General features: G+C 41.5%; 2 protein-coding genes across 3 annotated transcripts in view; both read left to right on the top strand.

The window, feature by feature from the left end:
• The window catches only part of usp4 (ubiquitin specific peptidase 4 (proto-oncogene)), a 56,264-nt gene extending 48,615 nt beyond the window's left edge, over positions 1-7,649 (top strand). For both annotated transcript variants that reach the window (XM_007890290.2, XM_007890289.2), the window contains 7 exons: positions 348-596; positions 2,577-2,647; positions 3,908-4,023; positions 4,697-4,846; positions 6,108-6,211; positions 6,318-6,406; positions 6,786-7,649. In XM_007890290.2, coding sequence (XP_007888481.1) covers positions 348-596; positions 2,577-2,647; positions 3,908-4,023; positions 4,697-4,846; positions 6,108-6,211; positions 6,318-6,406; positions 6,786-6,932 — 926 coding nt within the window. In that variant the 3' untranslated portion in view covers positions 6,933-7,649. The remainder of the gene's footprint in view (positions 1-347; positions 597-2,576; positions 2,648-3,907; positions 4,024-4,696; positions 4,847-6,107; positions 6,212-6,317; positions 6,407-6,785) is intronic.
• Positions 7,650-11,183: 3,534 nt separating this feature from the next.
• LOC103176789 (uncharacterized protein C3orf62 homolog) lies at positions 11,184-16,320 on the top strand. The gene is made up of 4 exons (XM_042339696.1): positions 11,184-11,214; positions 12,124-12,220; positions 12,648-12,754; positions 15,693-16,320. Exons 1-4 carry the CDS (start codon positions 11,184-11,186, stop codon positions 15,935-15,937), a joined length of 480 nt encoding a protein of 159 aa, XP_042195630.1. The 3' UTR covers positions 15,938-16,320.
• Positions 16,321-17,210: the final 890 nt, after the last annotated feature.

Below are 17,210 nucleotides of genomic sequence, written 5' to 3'. Positions count from 1 at the left end.
CAATACATAATGGTTTCTGACCTAAGAATAGTTATTGTTAACAAAATCAATCCTTTGAACACTAAAATGAATGATGTTATAAATGTGTTCGTCTGTGAGAATAGATGTGACACAATGATTGCAGATTCTCACCAAATCTGTTGTATCTGGTTATATTAGTCCTACTTTTATGCAAGGTGGCATTCTCTAAATTAGAGATTCTCACGATTTAGGTATTCATGTGAACACAAGGTGAAGCATATCAATCTTATAAGTGTTACAATTTTATAAGGTTTTGTGATCGTGCTTTACTTACTTGAGACTGGTCTGTTTGCTCTGTATGTTAATCTTGTATTTTTTGTATACAGGTGAAGAGGAGATGGATCACCAAAATGTAAGCGGAGAAAACCAAGAAGCTAGCTCTGAACCAGAAAACCAGTCTGATGGGTCTGGAGCCGATGAGAATGACAAGGTGGAAAATGGTCCCACCAAACTCCCCACCAAAGAAAGTACACAGAATTGTAAAAAGAAAATATTTAACTTTAATGTAGTGAATGCCTATGGCACCTCAGATCTCAACTCCATTACAGCAGATGGGAAGTTTCTAAAGTTAAACTGTAAGTCTGAAAGTTTTAAGATTTGAATGGTGCGCTATTTAAATCAAGTAAATTATTTGATCCCCCCCCACCCCATTTATGGCTATACTAGTGGTTAGCCATGTTTTTCTTATTGTTCCAGACTTGTATATCATGACTATTGATCAGGTGGGGAGTGAGGGAAGAGGATACAATAGCTTTGTATTTTGGAAATGCCAACTTGACTCATAGGAACATGGAACAAACTTCCTATTTCACTCATGCAATCTAGGATATACCACCCAGAAAGGACCAGTTGGTACCTTCAGGAAATTTATCTCCTACTTCGGAGAAGAATGGAGAATACGTTCAATTTATAGTGAAGGGAATATTATGGGCCCCAATGTTCCATATACTGGAATATCCCCATGTCTCTATGTGATAAGGCCCTATATCAAATGCAAGGATTTTTATTTAACTGTAATTTAATTAACTGTAGCTCTATTATTAAACATGCGTTGTCAGTACTTCTACACCTATTGGCATGGAGAATATTTTCTTCTTGCCCAGCTCATTCTCTCCATGACAGTGTACCAATTGCCCTCACTGCAAATTTTCCGGACACACTCAATTTTCTCTGGGCAGCAATCAATTTCAGGTTAAAAGCTTCAACAAGATAATAACTGTTGATATAGTGCTTATAACAAATGTTAGGAGCTTCAAAAGGTTTCTGTGATTAACAGTAACAGTATGCCGCATCCAATTTGCACACAACAATGTCCCACAAATAACCGAAGGGAATGGCCCATTTTATCTGGGGGATTATTGGCCAGGACCCTGGGGAAAAACTGCATTCTCTTTTCAAATGTGTGTAATGCCAAGGGATCTTTAATGTCTATCTGAACAGCAGATGAGACCTCAGTTTAACATCTTATCCAGAGGACAGGATTCTGAAATGCTCTCCCCCTGACCCCCTCACCACCAACCCCATCCTTGACATTAGCGAACATAATATTTGGATGTAGACTCATTACAACCAATGGCAATCAGCTCTAGATGAGGTGCATTTTGCAGATTATGAATTCATAGTTTCAACATCTGCTATTACGTTGGATTGAGTTTAAACAGCCATATTTTGTTCTCAAATATACTTTACTTCAAAATGATTATTCTGAAGGTAGAAATATTGTAGACATTCAGAAATAGTTAGACTTAGAGAGAGGGACGCCGAGCCAAAAAACAACAGTAAAGATAAAAGAGAAAGTCGTACAGAGAAGGGCCCGCGTAGTGTTTTATTATAGTGATAGTATAACTCCTGATGGAACTCTTTACAGTGCACCAATATCTATCTTCATGTGAAGTGCCCAAAAATTGCTCAACGTATTCAAAATGTAACCTTAATGTGATCTACAAAGCAATCTTGTTTCAATTTATAATAATTTAAAATGTCTTTGAGGTACATCATAGAACTTGATAACTTCATATAAACTGGCTACTTTCAGTGTTGGCTTTAGATTAGTTGGTGGCTCTCTTCTTGGGGTCAGGATGTGGGCAACACTGGCAGGGCTAGAATTTATTGCCCATTCCTGGATGCGCTGAGCAGGTTTGGCTGCAGTCATGGTTTCTTTGACACTATTCAAAAAAAGTGAATTTCTCCTGGTGCCAAGAATCTTCCTGGTTCGGTGTCAACCTATGCTCTGAAACGCCACTCTGCAGGAGCTATATAAATACATATAGAAGAGACGGACACAAATACATACATACAGAGGAGAAAGAGACACAGCCATACTCACACAGAGACACTCACAAACAGACACACATACAGAGAGAGACACACACACTCACGTAGAGACAAAAATGCAAGTTGTTGTCTTTCCCCTACCTCATTGCTGCTTTTGGGGACAGTTTTTCTTGTGTATGAAACAATACTACTGAGTAAGTTAAAATACTGTAGTTTCACTTTAATTTTGACTGTCCTTTATATGAATCACTGAAATATTTTATCTGTTATTTTTACTCCAGCACATTCCACAATTGCTATAGATTGGGAAACACAAATCAAACAGCTGCACTATGATGATCAAGAAGCAGAAGTAAGTGTTTGGGTTTTGTTTTGGAACATTATTACCATTAGATTTATTGTGAATATTAAACCACAATGAGATTAATATCGACACCTATATAGGTTACCACAATTATTACAAATCTATTCCACCAAAAACATTGTATTTGAACTCTGTCATCTGTGCCAGACTATTCAGGTATTTTGCCAGCCAAACACGTAATGCTCTACTGCAGTATATCCACAGATTACAATTCACATAGGTAGGCACACACTTTTTTTNACTAACAGGAACTAATCCAAATAATTGTACAGGAAGTTGGCAAAAGGCAATGCCCTAGTAATTAGACTTAGCATCATTTTATTATTCTTGAAATAAATTGTTTTCTTGACCTATCAAGATGTAATGTGCTGGACCTGCAAGCCCTGATCAAGCATTTTGTGAGACTTTTGTGTTGTCTGACTCTTGTCAGTTCAAGGATTAAGATATTTACAAATAATTAAGTTGAGGGATATGAGAGAATGTTCTTCAAAAATTCCTTTGACACTGACCAGGTGGACTAAACATCTATTCTGGTCTGTACATTACTATTTGATCATAAATAGATCATATAGAGGAGGAGGAAGAGAAGAGAGAACTTATTTTAATGCATTTGTTATTAAATAAATGCAAGTCATTGGTTCGGCAAGTAAGAACTTATGTCTTCTCTTCCCCCATCAGCCAAAGTTCAGGGATACTTAAGTTGATTATAAATTCTGTATGGCTGGCTCTCCAGTCAGTAAAACTGAGTTCAGGAAGTCAATATGGGGATTTGTATGTGTACTTTAAATCTATGATTAGTTTCACTGGAATGCAAATCTTTACTTATTGTTGTTGACAAGAGCCAAGGTCATTATCTCCATGTAAAAATGTCTCAATTGGGAAATTTGCATCAAAGCATAATTAAAAAATTGTAGAAACAGAAAAGGGATCACTGGCTTAATACATCTGCCCCGTGTTGATGAATCTTCATGCACTGTATATCAGGAAGTTCCATACTGACTGGGTATTGGATAAAACATACATCCTCCCTAAACTGGGAGCCCCTCCAGCTCTTCTTAACATGTCATCAGAGCAGCCTGTTGCAGGAGAAGGCAAGTCCCAAATCAAGGGTTTTGTTGGGTTATATTAAGAGAATCTAAAATGATATGGTGGGAGTAATTTTGCGGAAAAAGTGTTTCCTCTAGATTTTTGTCTTTAAATATTTCGTGAAATGGGAAGTAATTACCACTCCTTGTTTTTTTTCCCCAGGCATATGAAAAGCATGAAAGTATGTCACAACCACAGAAGAAAAAGAGCTCAGTTGCACTAAGGGAGTGTATAGATCTATTTACAACCATGGAAACCTTGGGAGAGCATGATCTTTGGTTAGTGCACAGTTGAACTTTTTTTATACATATAGAAATTGTTGAAGTAATTTTCTTCTGATGTTAGCAGGACTATTTTGAACAAAGCATTCCGTCTCTTTCACCTTTTCGATCCCTTTTAAGTTTTCTATGTTTTTAAAACGTGTATCTCTACTCTTATCTCTTTCAACTATAGAATTTTTCTTTCATGAAAAAAGTTACCTCAAAATGTTGACTCAATTTTAGAATAAGGAGCTAAAGTTGCAGATCTAGATATTTTAACTTGATTTCTGTAGATGTTTGAATTTCATTATCAGTGTTGCATTTGTAATCAGTTGCCTTCCATGCCTACAATTTCTCGCATCAAATTTCCATTCTATAGGCTGATGATGAATACAGAGACGGAAATTAATGTCCTTCTGCCTGGGTCCCTTGCAGTCCTAATTAGCCAGCCATACAGAATTGATCTAGTCTGAAAAGCAGTCTATCTGCCCTCGAGTTAAAGCATAGAATTCAAACTGAGGAAGGAAAGTATATCTGATGGTAGAGGAAGATAAATTATTTCTCAACAAGAACTGCAATGTTTGGAGTAACCGATTTTAGGGACTGATCAGTTTTCACATCAGATACTTGTATTAAACAAACCGCATTTTGTGTATCTTTGAAATGATCCTGTGTCTGTTGTTCTCACTAGGTACTGTCCTACCTGTAAGAAGCACCAGCAGGCCACTAAGAAATTTGATTTATGGTCACTACCAAAGATTCTTGTTGTACATTTAAAGCGTTTCTCATACAACAGATACTGGAGAGACAAACTTGATACTTTAGTGGATTTTCCTATAAGGTGAGTCAGTACTGTTCTGAAATGTGTTTTCAATCTGAGTTGCACTTGTTTCACAGTGTGTGTCAGCAGTGATATTAAAATACTAAAATTCAATATTGTCTCAGGTTTCACACTTAACCACAAAAAAAATTGACAACCTGTGTCAGCTTGACATTCTGTTGATATAATTAGGGGCACTTTTCTTTGCAATAGATACACCAGCTTGCATTTATATTGGACCCTTCACTTGAGGTAGCATCTTGGAGCTGCAGGCTAATGGTCCCTTAAAGTCCACCCGACTCCGCCACTACCTCACCCCTCAGCCCACTGAAAGTCTTGTTCATGCCTTCATCACCTCCAGGCTCGACTATGCAAACGCCCTGCTTGTCGGCCTTCCCAACTCCTCCCTCCACAGGCTGCAGATAATCCAGAACTCTGCAGCCGGTGTCCTCTCCCGCACCAAACTCTGTGACCCCATCTCCGCCACTCTCGCCCGACTCCACTGGCTCCCTATCCTTCAGAGGAAACAAAGCCTTCCATGGCCTCGCCCCACCCTATCTCTGCGACCTCCTAACCCCCTACCAACCCACCCGCTTCCTCCGCTCAGCCGGCTCCGGCCTGCTCCACGTCCCCTGACCCACCTGCCCAACCATTGGCGGGAGAGCCTTCAGCCACTCAGCCCCCAACCTCTGGAATTCCATCCCCCAGTCACTCCGCCTCGCCCCCTCCTTAGTCTCCTTCAAGTCCCACCTCAAGAACCTCCTCTTCGACCATGCCATCGGGTACCCCCCTTCCCCTCCCCTCCCTTACCCCCCCAACCCCAGCTCGGCTCTGAAATGCTGTACTCTGTCCAGCACCTTGGGACGTCCTCCCGACGTGAAAGGCGCTATATAAATGTAATGTTGTTGTTGAACCATAAGGACTTGTGTTTAATGTTGCATTTAAAAAGGATTAATGATCTGGAATAAACTTGTATTTATGAAGGGTTAACGTTTTGAAATATCTGCAGCGTTGAACAGAAAGTTGCTTTGAAGTACAGTGAATAGTGTAATGAAGACATAGTATATTTAAGCCCATATTAAAAGCAAGCATTGAAGTTTTAAATGAATTATAAATAACCTTTCTCCCAAAAACTATTTGCAAAAAACATTAAAGTAGTCCTCCTGGTATAACATTTTTATTTCAATTACGTTTTAACATTTCAAAATGAATTGTGATTTCTGTGTAGGGATGTGTTTAACTCTTAATTCTCAATGTCAAAGTGTTAATGCCGATTTTCCAGGGATCTGAACATGTCTGAGTTTGTCTACAACCCCAAGGCAGGCCTCTGCATTTATGACCTTGTTGCAATAACCAACCACTATGGAGGAATGGGTGGAGGCCATTGTGAGTAACTCATTTTTATATTTTCTTCCTGGAAACCGAAGGACCTAGGGAAGGAAGTAAATCCTTAACATAAAACAACCACTTGTTATGTTTTATTTCCCCACAGACACAGCTTATGCTAAAAATCAGATAGATGGCCAGTGGTATTACTTTGATGACAGCAGTGTATCAGCAGCTTCAGAAGATCAGATTGTGGTAAGTTCTGCACTAACTAAGAGGACACCAATAAAGTATTCTGCCGGAAAGAATATTATATAAACATGTATAAACATATGTTTCAATTGCATATTTTCGGAATTTCTCAGTTATGAACAAATATTGATTTTTTACATTCATTTGAGAGTACAACAATCACGTGTTATAAGTCATAATTCAGGGACAAATCAGTTTGACAAACAATGTAGTTTTATTTTTTGCATATGCAGTTTATATTTACATAGCTCCTTTGTGTTGGGAGGAGGTTTCAAAGGGCTAAACAGTGCTGAAAATGAGCATTGCTCCAATTCACTATATCATCCTATTCTCATTGTAAGACGCTAACTTAAGTTTAATTTTGTTTTTCTTTTCATCCTAGACAAAAGCAGCTTATGTTCTCTTCTACCAGCGTAGAGAGCCTAGTAACCATCACAATAGCCCATCTGCTTCATTGAGTGCTCCCGCTGAAGAGAATGGCGAGGACAGTGTGAAAAATGACCAAGAGGTCAAAATGGACACCAACTGAGCTAGAAACATGATCTGCCTACTAGAATTATATCAACTGTTATTGGACTATGCTGCTCTCTATATCAGCACCAGCTGCCTTCAAAAATACACAAACAAAACCTCTTGGTGATGCCATTTTTTAAAAAAAAACAGATCTGAATGGTAAGGTGCACAAAATTTAACGACAGTTGCTTAGCTGTTCTGCCCTGGTGCAGAATCTTCTATTGATTTGACTGAAGTGAATTGATGAACAATACAATATTGTAAAATAAACTGCTTTAGAAATTTTTAAAATCGAGCTTGCTCTTCTGCTACTTGTTTTTTTCCTTTTGGGAAGGGTTGCAATTTTGTTTCCGTCACCAGCTCCATATCAGATTAATTTGCTATCCCATTTTGAGTTCTGGCACAATTCCTTATTGATATAACGCTATTCAACTGCATGAGTGGCATCTAACCTGCATTCATGCATTATTAAATTGTAGCACAGCACTGGTTTATTTGTGATTTAGCAACTGTGACTGTCATTAACATTTGATACTGTATTATAATGGCACATAAACAGGTTTCCCAGCCACCGATTTTCAGATTCTAATCTAAACCAGGTTAATATTGCTGGTGTGTATTGTAAATTTCACGTCCGTTTCTATTAGTCTTATTTTTTTGCGCAATTTGGTGCTTTTGTAAGTGGCTGGTTTTAATACACCTCTCATCAATAAAGATCCGTGTTTGGAGCTGAGAGTTGTCTGTAGTATGGGCTCACTATAATATTTGAATAGAAAGAATCATATTCTGAGCATCACATTTCGATTAAAAATTGATGAGGCTATTTTTACATTTTACATAAATGCCATCTGAAATGTAACCATTAGTAAAGGTGGAACCAATCTGATGGATGTAATGAACTGAGTGGAATGTTCTGTCCTACCAGAACAAAGTGTCAGCTCTCCCAATATATTTTAAAAACGATAAGCCATCTCTTATGTGTGCATACATAAAAATAATCCTTGCATTTGATATAGCGCTTTTCACGTCTTCTAGACGTCTCAAAGCACTTCACAGAATATACTGTAAAGTAAATTGACTGTATATTTGTGGGTAAAACGTGACAGCCAATTGTGCACAGTAGTGTCCCACAAGCAGTTGTGGATTGAGTGACCAAATTATTATTTATTTTTTGGTAGGATTATTAACCCTGGTAAAGCGGTCTTGACTAACAACCGGGTTCCCACTTACTGCTAGGTAAATAGAAGTGTGTGGAGAAAGGAAACTTGCCCAACATTTCACCCTGCTGGGAATTAAACCCAGGTCTCTCACTTGCGAGGCGAGTACTGTAACCACTGAGCTGCAAGACCTCTGAGGAGAAGGTATCTGAAGTCTCCAGGGACATTTTTCCTCCAACTTTAATCACACAACCTGGATGATCTTTGGACAGACATACTTGTCCACTCCAATAGAACTACCAATAACTGTACTGATATTTGGACAAATATAATCCAGCTCCCAATAACTTTGTACCAATTGCAACTGGTTTTGATCACACAGTGTTGTACAGTGTAGTGTTTATACAGAATCATTAAGAACAGAACTCAAATGAATGTATTCGCTTAGCAAATCGCCTTCCCACAATAACTTTCATTTATATAAAATTATATATTGCATTATATTGCCTTTCATCTAGGATAGCGTCTTGGAATGCCGACTACTCATTTTTTGCAGAGAAATCTTTTCCTATCGCAGAAAATATAGTTGCCCATAAGAAGCCTCGGAGTAGTTTTTCGGCTCATCAGAGCATTGTCTTCCAAAGCCGGTAAACAATAATAATAATCCTTGCAATTGATGTAGTGCTCTTAACATGTCATTGATGTGTCCCAAAGCACTTCACAGGATAGACTGCAAAGTGAATTGACTATTTTGTGAGCGAAAGACGCTCAGCCATAGATACAATGACAGATACAATGTTTGTGGGACACTGCTGTGTGCGGTCGGATGTCACGTTTCACCCACAAAATACACAGTCCATTCACTTTACAACACCTGTACGTTCCGTGAAGCACTTTTGAGACGTCTCAACGATGTGATAAGACACTATCACAAATGCGAGGATTATTATTTCTATTAGTGTCATAGTTTTTGGGGTCAATTTGCATCGTCACCTCAAAAAAGTAATTTTTTTTCTGATGGGATTTGACTTCCATCATTGTGAAGCATTGCGTTTTTTTGTGACTTCCCTATTACGACAAACTTACCTGTTCCATTCACGTCGGCGGAAATTGAAACCCGGCCCTTCGGTTGTGTAGTGTTGTCCGCTAACTAAGTAAGTTATGCAATTTTTTTTTTTAATTTTTATTGGCCGCGTTGTAAATTCGGTCCAAATTGCGGTCCCGCAGGATTTCCTGGAGACGGGTCTCCCGCACCTCAAAGTGTGATATGTCAGCGGATGACCCTCACCGCTGATTTTTTTGGACGCCGGGCGGGGCCACGCAGGGCGGGGGACGCAGGGCGGGGCCACGCAGGGTGGGGGGCGCGTGGCGGCGCAGGGCGGGGCCGGGGGCGCAGGGCGGGGCGGGGGGGCGCGGGGCGGGGCCGGGGGGCGCGGGGCGGGCAGACCAGTACAATTTTTTAACCCGTCCCCGCCGGCCGTTAGCCTCACTCCTCGGGGCTGACCGGACCCTCTCATTACCCCCTTCCCCCCCACCCCACCCCCACACACACACACACACATACATTGCGTTTGATATTCCTTGAACTTACTTTAGGATTGAGTTTAAACCACTGGTCAAACATTACCATAAAAGCCTCAACTGTACATCATCCCAACTGTTTGGTGCCGCTCCCCCCCCCCCCCCTGTCCGCGCGCTGGCCGTTGGCCGTTGGCCGCGGGTGGGCGGCCGTTGCTGCCTCGCGCTCGGGCGGCTCACGAGCCGGAGTTGAAAGGCTGTGGGAGCGCGAACCGTCACCGCGCGGAGAGCTGAGCTGTGACCGACCGACCGGCGGGTAAGGAGGGCGGCGGCTCAGCGGCTCACGGCCACACCCCACCCCACCCCACCCCGGGGCCGGAGGGCCGGAGGGCCGGGCGGGGGGACCCTCACACACACAGACCGGACAGGGACGACAACAAACTCTCGGTCATCGCCGACAATGGTCAGCGAGTGACCCGCGGCCTTAAATCACGTTATTTTAATTTAAACCACAGTGAGTCCGTGTGTGTGTCACACACCTCATAACGGCCTCCCCCCCCCCCCCCACCTGCTCACACAGCCCCGGGAGGGGGGGACTGGAGGCATCAGCCGCCCCCCCCCCCCCCCAGGCGGGCGCTGTGGCCGCCGCCGCCGCTCTCGCTCCTCCTCCTCGAGCGGCCATTTCTCTCGGTGGTGTGAGCCTCGAGCCGCGCCCGAGTCAAACTGCCGTTTGTAGCCCCAAATCCGCCCAAAAATAGCCCAATATTAGCCATCGCCCCCCTCCTCCCCCTCAATCTGTAGGGGCAGCAGAGCGGCCCCGAGTTAGGTTTAGTTTGAAACTGTGTAAGGAAAGGCCTTCAAAGAGAGGCCGTGTGTGTGTGTGTGTGTGTGTTGGGGGGAGTTTTTAAATAAAAACTGAGGCATCGCCCAAAAGCCGATGTTTTTTTTCACGCTTTGGGCGGGTTTGTGCCGCCGCCCCGCGCGGGGAGCACTGCCCTCCCCCTCCGGCAGGGGGCGCTGTGCCGGCCACCGGCACCCGGAACTCCCCCCCCCCCCCCCACCCCCCCTCCCCCCCCCCCTCCTCCCCCCCCCACCCCACCCACCACCACCCAGTGGGGGGGGGGGGAGGTGTTCAAGGGCCGGTTACGCTGCCCTTTGATTTGAGTCTCCACTTTAGGTGGTCCTTCAACAACAACAACAACAACAACAACAAATTGTTTTTTTATAATAATAATACTCTTTGCGTTTGATATGACGACTCCCATTACGTTGTTGAGACGTCGCAAAGCGCGTGGTGGAATTTCGTCGATTGACCACATTTTGTGGGTGAAACCCGGCAGCCAACTGCGCGCAGCGATGTCCCACAACACAGTCATGGATTGAGTGACCCAATTATTATCTCTTTTTGATTGAGGGATCCAATTACAACAAGATTCCATTTTTTTTATTTTTTTTTATTTTCCATTTCCACCAATTATTAGTGTGTTTTTTCTTTCACGTCAGGAGGACGTCTCAAGGCGCTCGACAGTCAAGGATTTGCACCCGAGCCGGGGGTTGGAATCAACGGGTGGAGGGCAAGGAGTGGGGGGGCGATGGGAATTTTGCATGAACAAAGCTACTTAGGTATCGGGAATAGCTTGATTGAATTTTTGTTATCCCCAAAACCACTAAGACATAATTTAAAATAAATAAAACATTCAAAATGTTAGTTACTGTCCCACTGGTATGCCGTTTTGTTCTATATACTTCTCATACTCATTGTCTGCTTTTTATTTTAACTTTATTTTTATTATTTACTTCTCCATTGATAGCATTCTTACCTCAAGGTCAGAAGGCTGTGTTTAAGGCCTCATATCAGGACTTTAAACTGATAACAGGGCTGTGCTGTAGGAGACTACTGACTACTTGCATTTTTCTTTTCATTGAGCTGAATGACGTGTGTGTATGTGCAAACAATTTTGAGTACGTTATTTGTAAATATGGGGGGTGTATGTGGATTGATCATTTTTAGTTGGTTGAGAGAGACAAAGAGACTTTTTTGGAAAGAGACACAAAAGAGGAATAAGGATAAAAATGTGGGGAAATGATGCAATCTCAACAACTAAGGGCACTAGCTTCTAGCAGGATTTTTAACATTATTTTCAAGTTGGTATCTGTGATTCTCTTGATTTCAATGTCACCGCATTGATTCAGATCAATGGAAGATTCTAAGAATCTAAAACTGCATTTCCAAGAGTTCTTACAAATCAAACCTGTGAGCATATTTATACTGTATGTTCCTAGTTTGTGTTATAGCAGTGAGAGCATTTTAAATATTACAAACAAATATATTTTGTGGGTGTTTCAATCCACTTTACAGTATATTCCGTGAAGCGCTTTGAGAGGTCTTGAAGACATGATATCAAATTCAAGAATTATTATTATTATAAATTCTGATGTTCTCAAATCTTTAAAATGAGTATAGAGCACTCTAATGTTTAGTATTTGGATTTTTCTTTCTCTGCAGTGAAATAAAATGTCTGAGAAACTGAGGCAGTGCAGGGAGGATCTTGCAACAGCTCTGGACCGAGCCTTTGAGGACAACATTGCTTCCCCTATGTTCTCTTCAGATCCTGAGTGGTTTGAATCAGTAAGACCGCTTCAACCAAACACTGGTGCATTCATCAACCATTCCATTGCTAGAATATACCCACCTTTCAACTCTCCACATCTCGGTCAGCCAGTTCTGCAAGTATTTTCTGAGAGAGGTCCTTATTACTGTGTACCTGCAGAGCTTGCGTTGATGGATTCTAATAGCATTTCATTTAAAGTAAAGCATCTTGTTTTTGGGAATGAGGAGAGCTTTGTTGTTAACACCACTATTCCAGTGCCTGATGTTTCCTTTGAGAATGGTTGTGAAAACACAGATAATTTTACAGGAGAGTACATCAGGTATAAATTAATTAGGCTAGGAATTGTGCACATTTCCTGCCCCAATTCAAATCCATTTCTTGATAGAACTTTATTTTAATCTTAAGAAACATAAGAAACAAATTAATGCATTTCCCTTTCTGCAGAAGTCCTAGACAAGAAACCAACATTAATGCATGTCTAGAAGCTCAGGGAAATTGTTCTTCAAGCAATTCCTGTGAAGAATTGACAAAGAATCTTCTGGAAATTATAGGTAACAGTGATTTATAAAAACACTCCAACATTCAATAATAGCTACAAACACAAAAAGGGTGGCAGGTGTATTACAAGAGTGCAACATAATTTATTATAGTTCTATAATATTATAAACTGAGCTTGAAAGATTTATATCGTCTTACATTACCCTTCTCCAGCGCAGGAGTGCTAAAGTCAGTTATCAACCACATACTACCCAACAAGCCCAAACCAGCTAACACAGAACACAAATCAAACTTACAATATTTTTGTCTTGAGGGTTTAATGTCCCAGCATGATTTAATATTTTCAGAGGAGGAGAAAAATGGCAAAAAAACTGACATATTATCAGTGTGTTTGTAAACATTAATTTCTCCCTAATTTATTGCTTCCTCTCCTGAACAAGATGATTCATGCTGAGGGATGGTTCTACAATTTATAATGTCTCACTAATGTAGCCATTCCACATGCATGAACTTTGAACCATCACCACGGAGTTCAATATTGTCTTCATTAGGGTCCCACATACATATATACCTACATATATATATGTAACACACACACAGAACGTCCCATCACCGGCCCGGTTCAACAACCATCAGGACACCGCTTGGATGGCATTAAAAAGGGCCCGTCCTCTCAGGGCTTTCATGCACAGTCGAGTTCTGGGCCAGTCAGTGCTGCTATTGGGCCGGCTGCAGAGGCGAGGAGACCATGGACCACCTCTTCCTGGACTGTTGGTACACAGGTGGTTTGGAAACAGATGGAATGGCTGCTCTCATGATTCGTCCCTGGGGACCTGCTGTCATGTATTCGGTGCTGTACGGCCTCTTCCCGGGTACCCACAGCAAGACCCACATGAAGTGTGCCTGGAGGATCATCAACTCGGTGAAGGAGGCCCTTTGGTTCCCGAAACCTGGTGGTCTTCCGGCAGAACAAGTTGAGAGAGACGACCTGCCTCAGGCTCGCGCATGCTAGAATCAGGCTACGTACTGAGGATGTGGTGAAGCTTGACTCAGCCGCAGAAAAGGTCAGAGGGTCTGACCCTGGCCAGAGCCTCTCCTGCGCTAATATCAGCGTCACATCCCCACATGTGAGAGGGAGATATCAGGGTGCGCTCAACGGGTAACCCTCTGCAGTCCAGTTTTCTGCTAATGTTTACAGTCAAGGTTCCTACATGAACAGTGCCATTTGATAACCAACGTTTACGGAACTGCACCCACCATGAGGAGGCCGGGGACCAAAGAATATTACTTTTTATTCTTTTAAAATGTATTTTCTAATTTCTTTCCCATAGGTGTATGCCCATTTGCTCCAGCCATCCCTGTAAAAAGTAATATTCTTTGGTTTGAAATTGACATAGTTACTTTATTATCCTTATGAGTCACCATCACCAATTTTGTGACATTTTTCAGCCACGTGCTGCTAAAAGGCCATTTAAAACGTTCTGATAGTCGCTTGTAGGTATGTGCAATAAACTAAAATTAGTTTATTTGTCAGTCTTCTAAATTTGAAATAACTAGCTTAAGCATTTTTTAAAATTCCTTTCAATATTTGCCCCCACTGTCCTGAAAGCACCACTCAGCCAATGAGTGGCAGAATATGGATGAGTGGGGAGCGGAGAGGGGAATCATGGTCAATCCTGCTTTTACCCAGTTTAGATTTATAGTGTTATTTATTGGATTTTGGTTAGTGCACAAATTGGAAAGAGATTAGGGGGCAGAGATTAAAATTGCTTATTGTGCGACGGATTTGGTGTATTTTTCAGAAGAGCAGTATTTTGTTTGCAGACGATATTATGCTCCACATTTGGGAAACAGTGCAGAAGATATTGGAATATGGAATTCTGTGCCACAAGTGGCTATTGTGGCTGAGACCCTAACAGTTAAAAGGGACCTCGATAAATATTTGAAAAGGAGGAACATAAAAAGGAAAAAGAAAGAACAGAGAATTAGGATTGGAGTACTGTTAATATAAACAACAACAAAATTACACTTCTATTGTATTTCACATCGGGAGGACATCCCAAGGGGCTGGACAATTAGTGTTTCGGACCCGAGCTGGGGAGTCGGGATCGGGGAGGATGGAGGGCTGGGGAGGAGGAGGGTAAACAAAGGCATAGTCGAAGAAGAGGGTCTTGAAGGCGGCAAGGTAGAGGGACTGCGGGATGGAGTTCCAGAGGATGAGGGTAAGGTGGTTGAAGTCCCACCTGCCAATGGTGGAGTGGGTAAGGCGGGGGACATGAAGCAGGCCGGAGCCCACTGAGCAGAGGGAGGGGGCAGATTGGTGGGGAGTTAGGAGGTCACAGAAGTAGGGGAAGCAAGGACATGGAGGGCTTTGAAGGTGAGGACCAGGAACTTGAACTGAATCCTTTGTGTGATGGGAAGCCATTGGGGTCGGGCGAGGATGGTGGTGTTAGGGTCATGGAGCCTAGTGCGGGAGAGGACACTGGATGCAGAGTTCTGGATCATCTGCAGCCTATGGAGGGAGGAGTTAGGGAGGCCGACAAACAGGGAGTTTGCATAGGCGAGGCTGGATGTTATGAATGCGTGTATGAGAGTCTTGGTGGCCTGCAGCATGAGACAGTGGCGGAGCCAGGCAATGTTGCGGAGGTGGGGGAAGGCAGAGCGGATCATGACACGGATGTGGAGAAGTTGAAGAGAAAGAATAGTTGAGGGTCAAACAAGACCCAAGGTTCCGGACTGGCTCAGTGAAGTGTACATCCTTGGATATGCTGTCAATGCCTGACTACACTGTCAGTCCATATGGAAATGTTGCATGATATATCCAAAACCATGTTTATTTAAATCTAGAAAATCTTATTAGTACAGTAGATACTATTATCTCCAGCTAGAAAACATACTTGTTCCTACCTGTTTAAACCTTTGTAAGTTCTATTACTTATGCTTTTTTTTGTTGGAATTTATCTCTTAACTATTGACTTGTATTTTATGAAGAGAGCACCAGTATTCGAACACTTGAAGCACTTGCAGCAAAGCTGGAGCCTCTGAATGAATCCTCTCTATCTCCTGATCAATCTCCAGCTGCTGAAGACACTTTAGCATTGTTCTTTGCGGATCCACCATACAGTCCAATAAAGAAAGAAACACACATTGGGAAGTATAGAGTGTCAGAGGACGACAACTTAATCAATATTGTACTGGACATGGAAGAGGATTACAATTTGGTGAAAAAATCGTAGCCACATATAATAAAAGCGGCTGGTTACATGAAGTCATTTCCAACATAGGACAGCCTGGAGACGCATTTAAGCAGTTCAGAGATTAAAAGGACATGAATTGAAACAAGTCTGTTAACTGCAACCTTTTTGTTGGCTTTCATAAGAACTTGACAACTTCTGAGATCCAAAAAAAACCTGTATAAAGCTCTTTGTTAGTGTTTACATTTTTATATAAAACTTTCCTTATTTGGACAAGTTCAAGTATGAGGTGTCAGGCCCCGTGTTGATTTTTTTAAAAAAAGTTTGAGAAAGTGTTAAAAGGAGGAAAGAAGTTTTGACCCTTTAAATTGTAATTAACTGCATATATGAAATGGCGATAAGCCAAATAAAATAAATATAATGGACTTGTCAGTTCTTTAGTATGCATTCAGCACCAAGCAGACAATGCAATAACACGCATATGTTAAGATCCCAAGTATGACTTTGTTTTCAATTCCATCAGATTTGAGGGATTTTAATAACCTTTGGAAGAAAACCAGTACCTGCATGAAGTTGCTAACAGCGTGTAATACATCTTGTGTGATGCACAGGCTTGTCACAATAACAAGACACTGCTGCTTTTATTTTATCCCAAGCAATTATTGATAACACTGAGGGATTGGTACTTGGAACATAGTCATAACGTTAAAGGCACTGTACAAATGTAATTTTGTTGTTGTTATTCTTCAGTGGCCTGCTGAACTCTGATGGCAATTTAAAAAATATCTAATATTTTAATATCATAGTTATTGAGTGAATTAGTGTTATTAAAACTGTGTTGGTTGAGTATAAGGAAATTTATCAGATATCATTTCACAATACACTTTACCAACTGACAGATCACAAAGTTTAGACGAACACGACATCTATCCTGTACCACAAATACAAAGCATTTTTTAAAAAGTGAGTCACTGGGAGGTTTTGGAAAATAGCCTCAGCCCACCTTCTTCAAATAAAGTATTCCAGCCGTTTTTCCCTCAAAGAATTTATTTACTAAAACAAATATGCTGCATGTAGTTAGATTTTTACAGATTATCAAGTACACTTCAGTAAATCTTTCAAAGAGTACCATCATACGGCAAAATATCCAACTTTGGCAGACAACTTCTGGTCCACATTAGGGAACTCGGGGGTCAACGTGATTTTTTTCTTGCATTTATTTTTTCTTGTGTTTATTTGAAGAGCATCTATTTGAAGAACCCTTACTTGATGAACGTCTATTTGGGGATCGAGCTGGAGAGCGATTAGGCCGTTT

The sequence above is a fragment of the Callorhinchus milii genome, unplaced genomic scaffold (assembly GCF_018977255.1).
Source record: "Callorhinchus milii isolate IMCB2004 unplaced genomic scaffold, IMCB_Cmil_1.0 Scaffold12, whole genome shotgun sequence".
Lineage (NCBI taxonomy): Eukaryota > Metazoa > Chordata > Chondrichthyes > Chimaeriformes > Callorhinchidae > Callorhinchus > Callorhinchus milii.
Note: the sequence above shows the minus strand (reverse complement) of the source record. Positions and strands in the feature narration are given on the sequence as shown.

What these genes read in the sequence shown, in the direction of transcription:
- LOC103176789 (XM_042339696.1), top strand. Translation starts at nt 11,184, where the DNA reads ATGGGAATTTTGCATGAACAAAGCTACTTAG. An exon ending in ATCCTGAGTGGTTTGAATCA is followed by an intron (nt 12,221 to 12,647) that starts GTAAGACCGCTT and finishes CCCTTTCTGCAG; the next exon opens with AAGTCCTAGACAAGAAACCA. An exon ending in GAATCTTCTGGAAATTATAG is followed by an intron (nt 12,755 to 15,692) that starts GTAACAGTGATT and finishes TATTTTATGAAG; the next exon opens with AGAGCACCAGTATTCGAACA.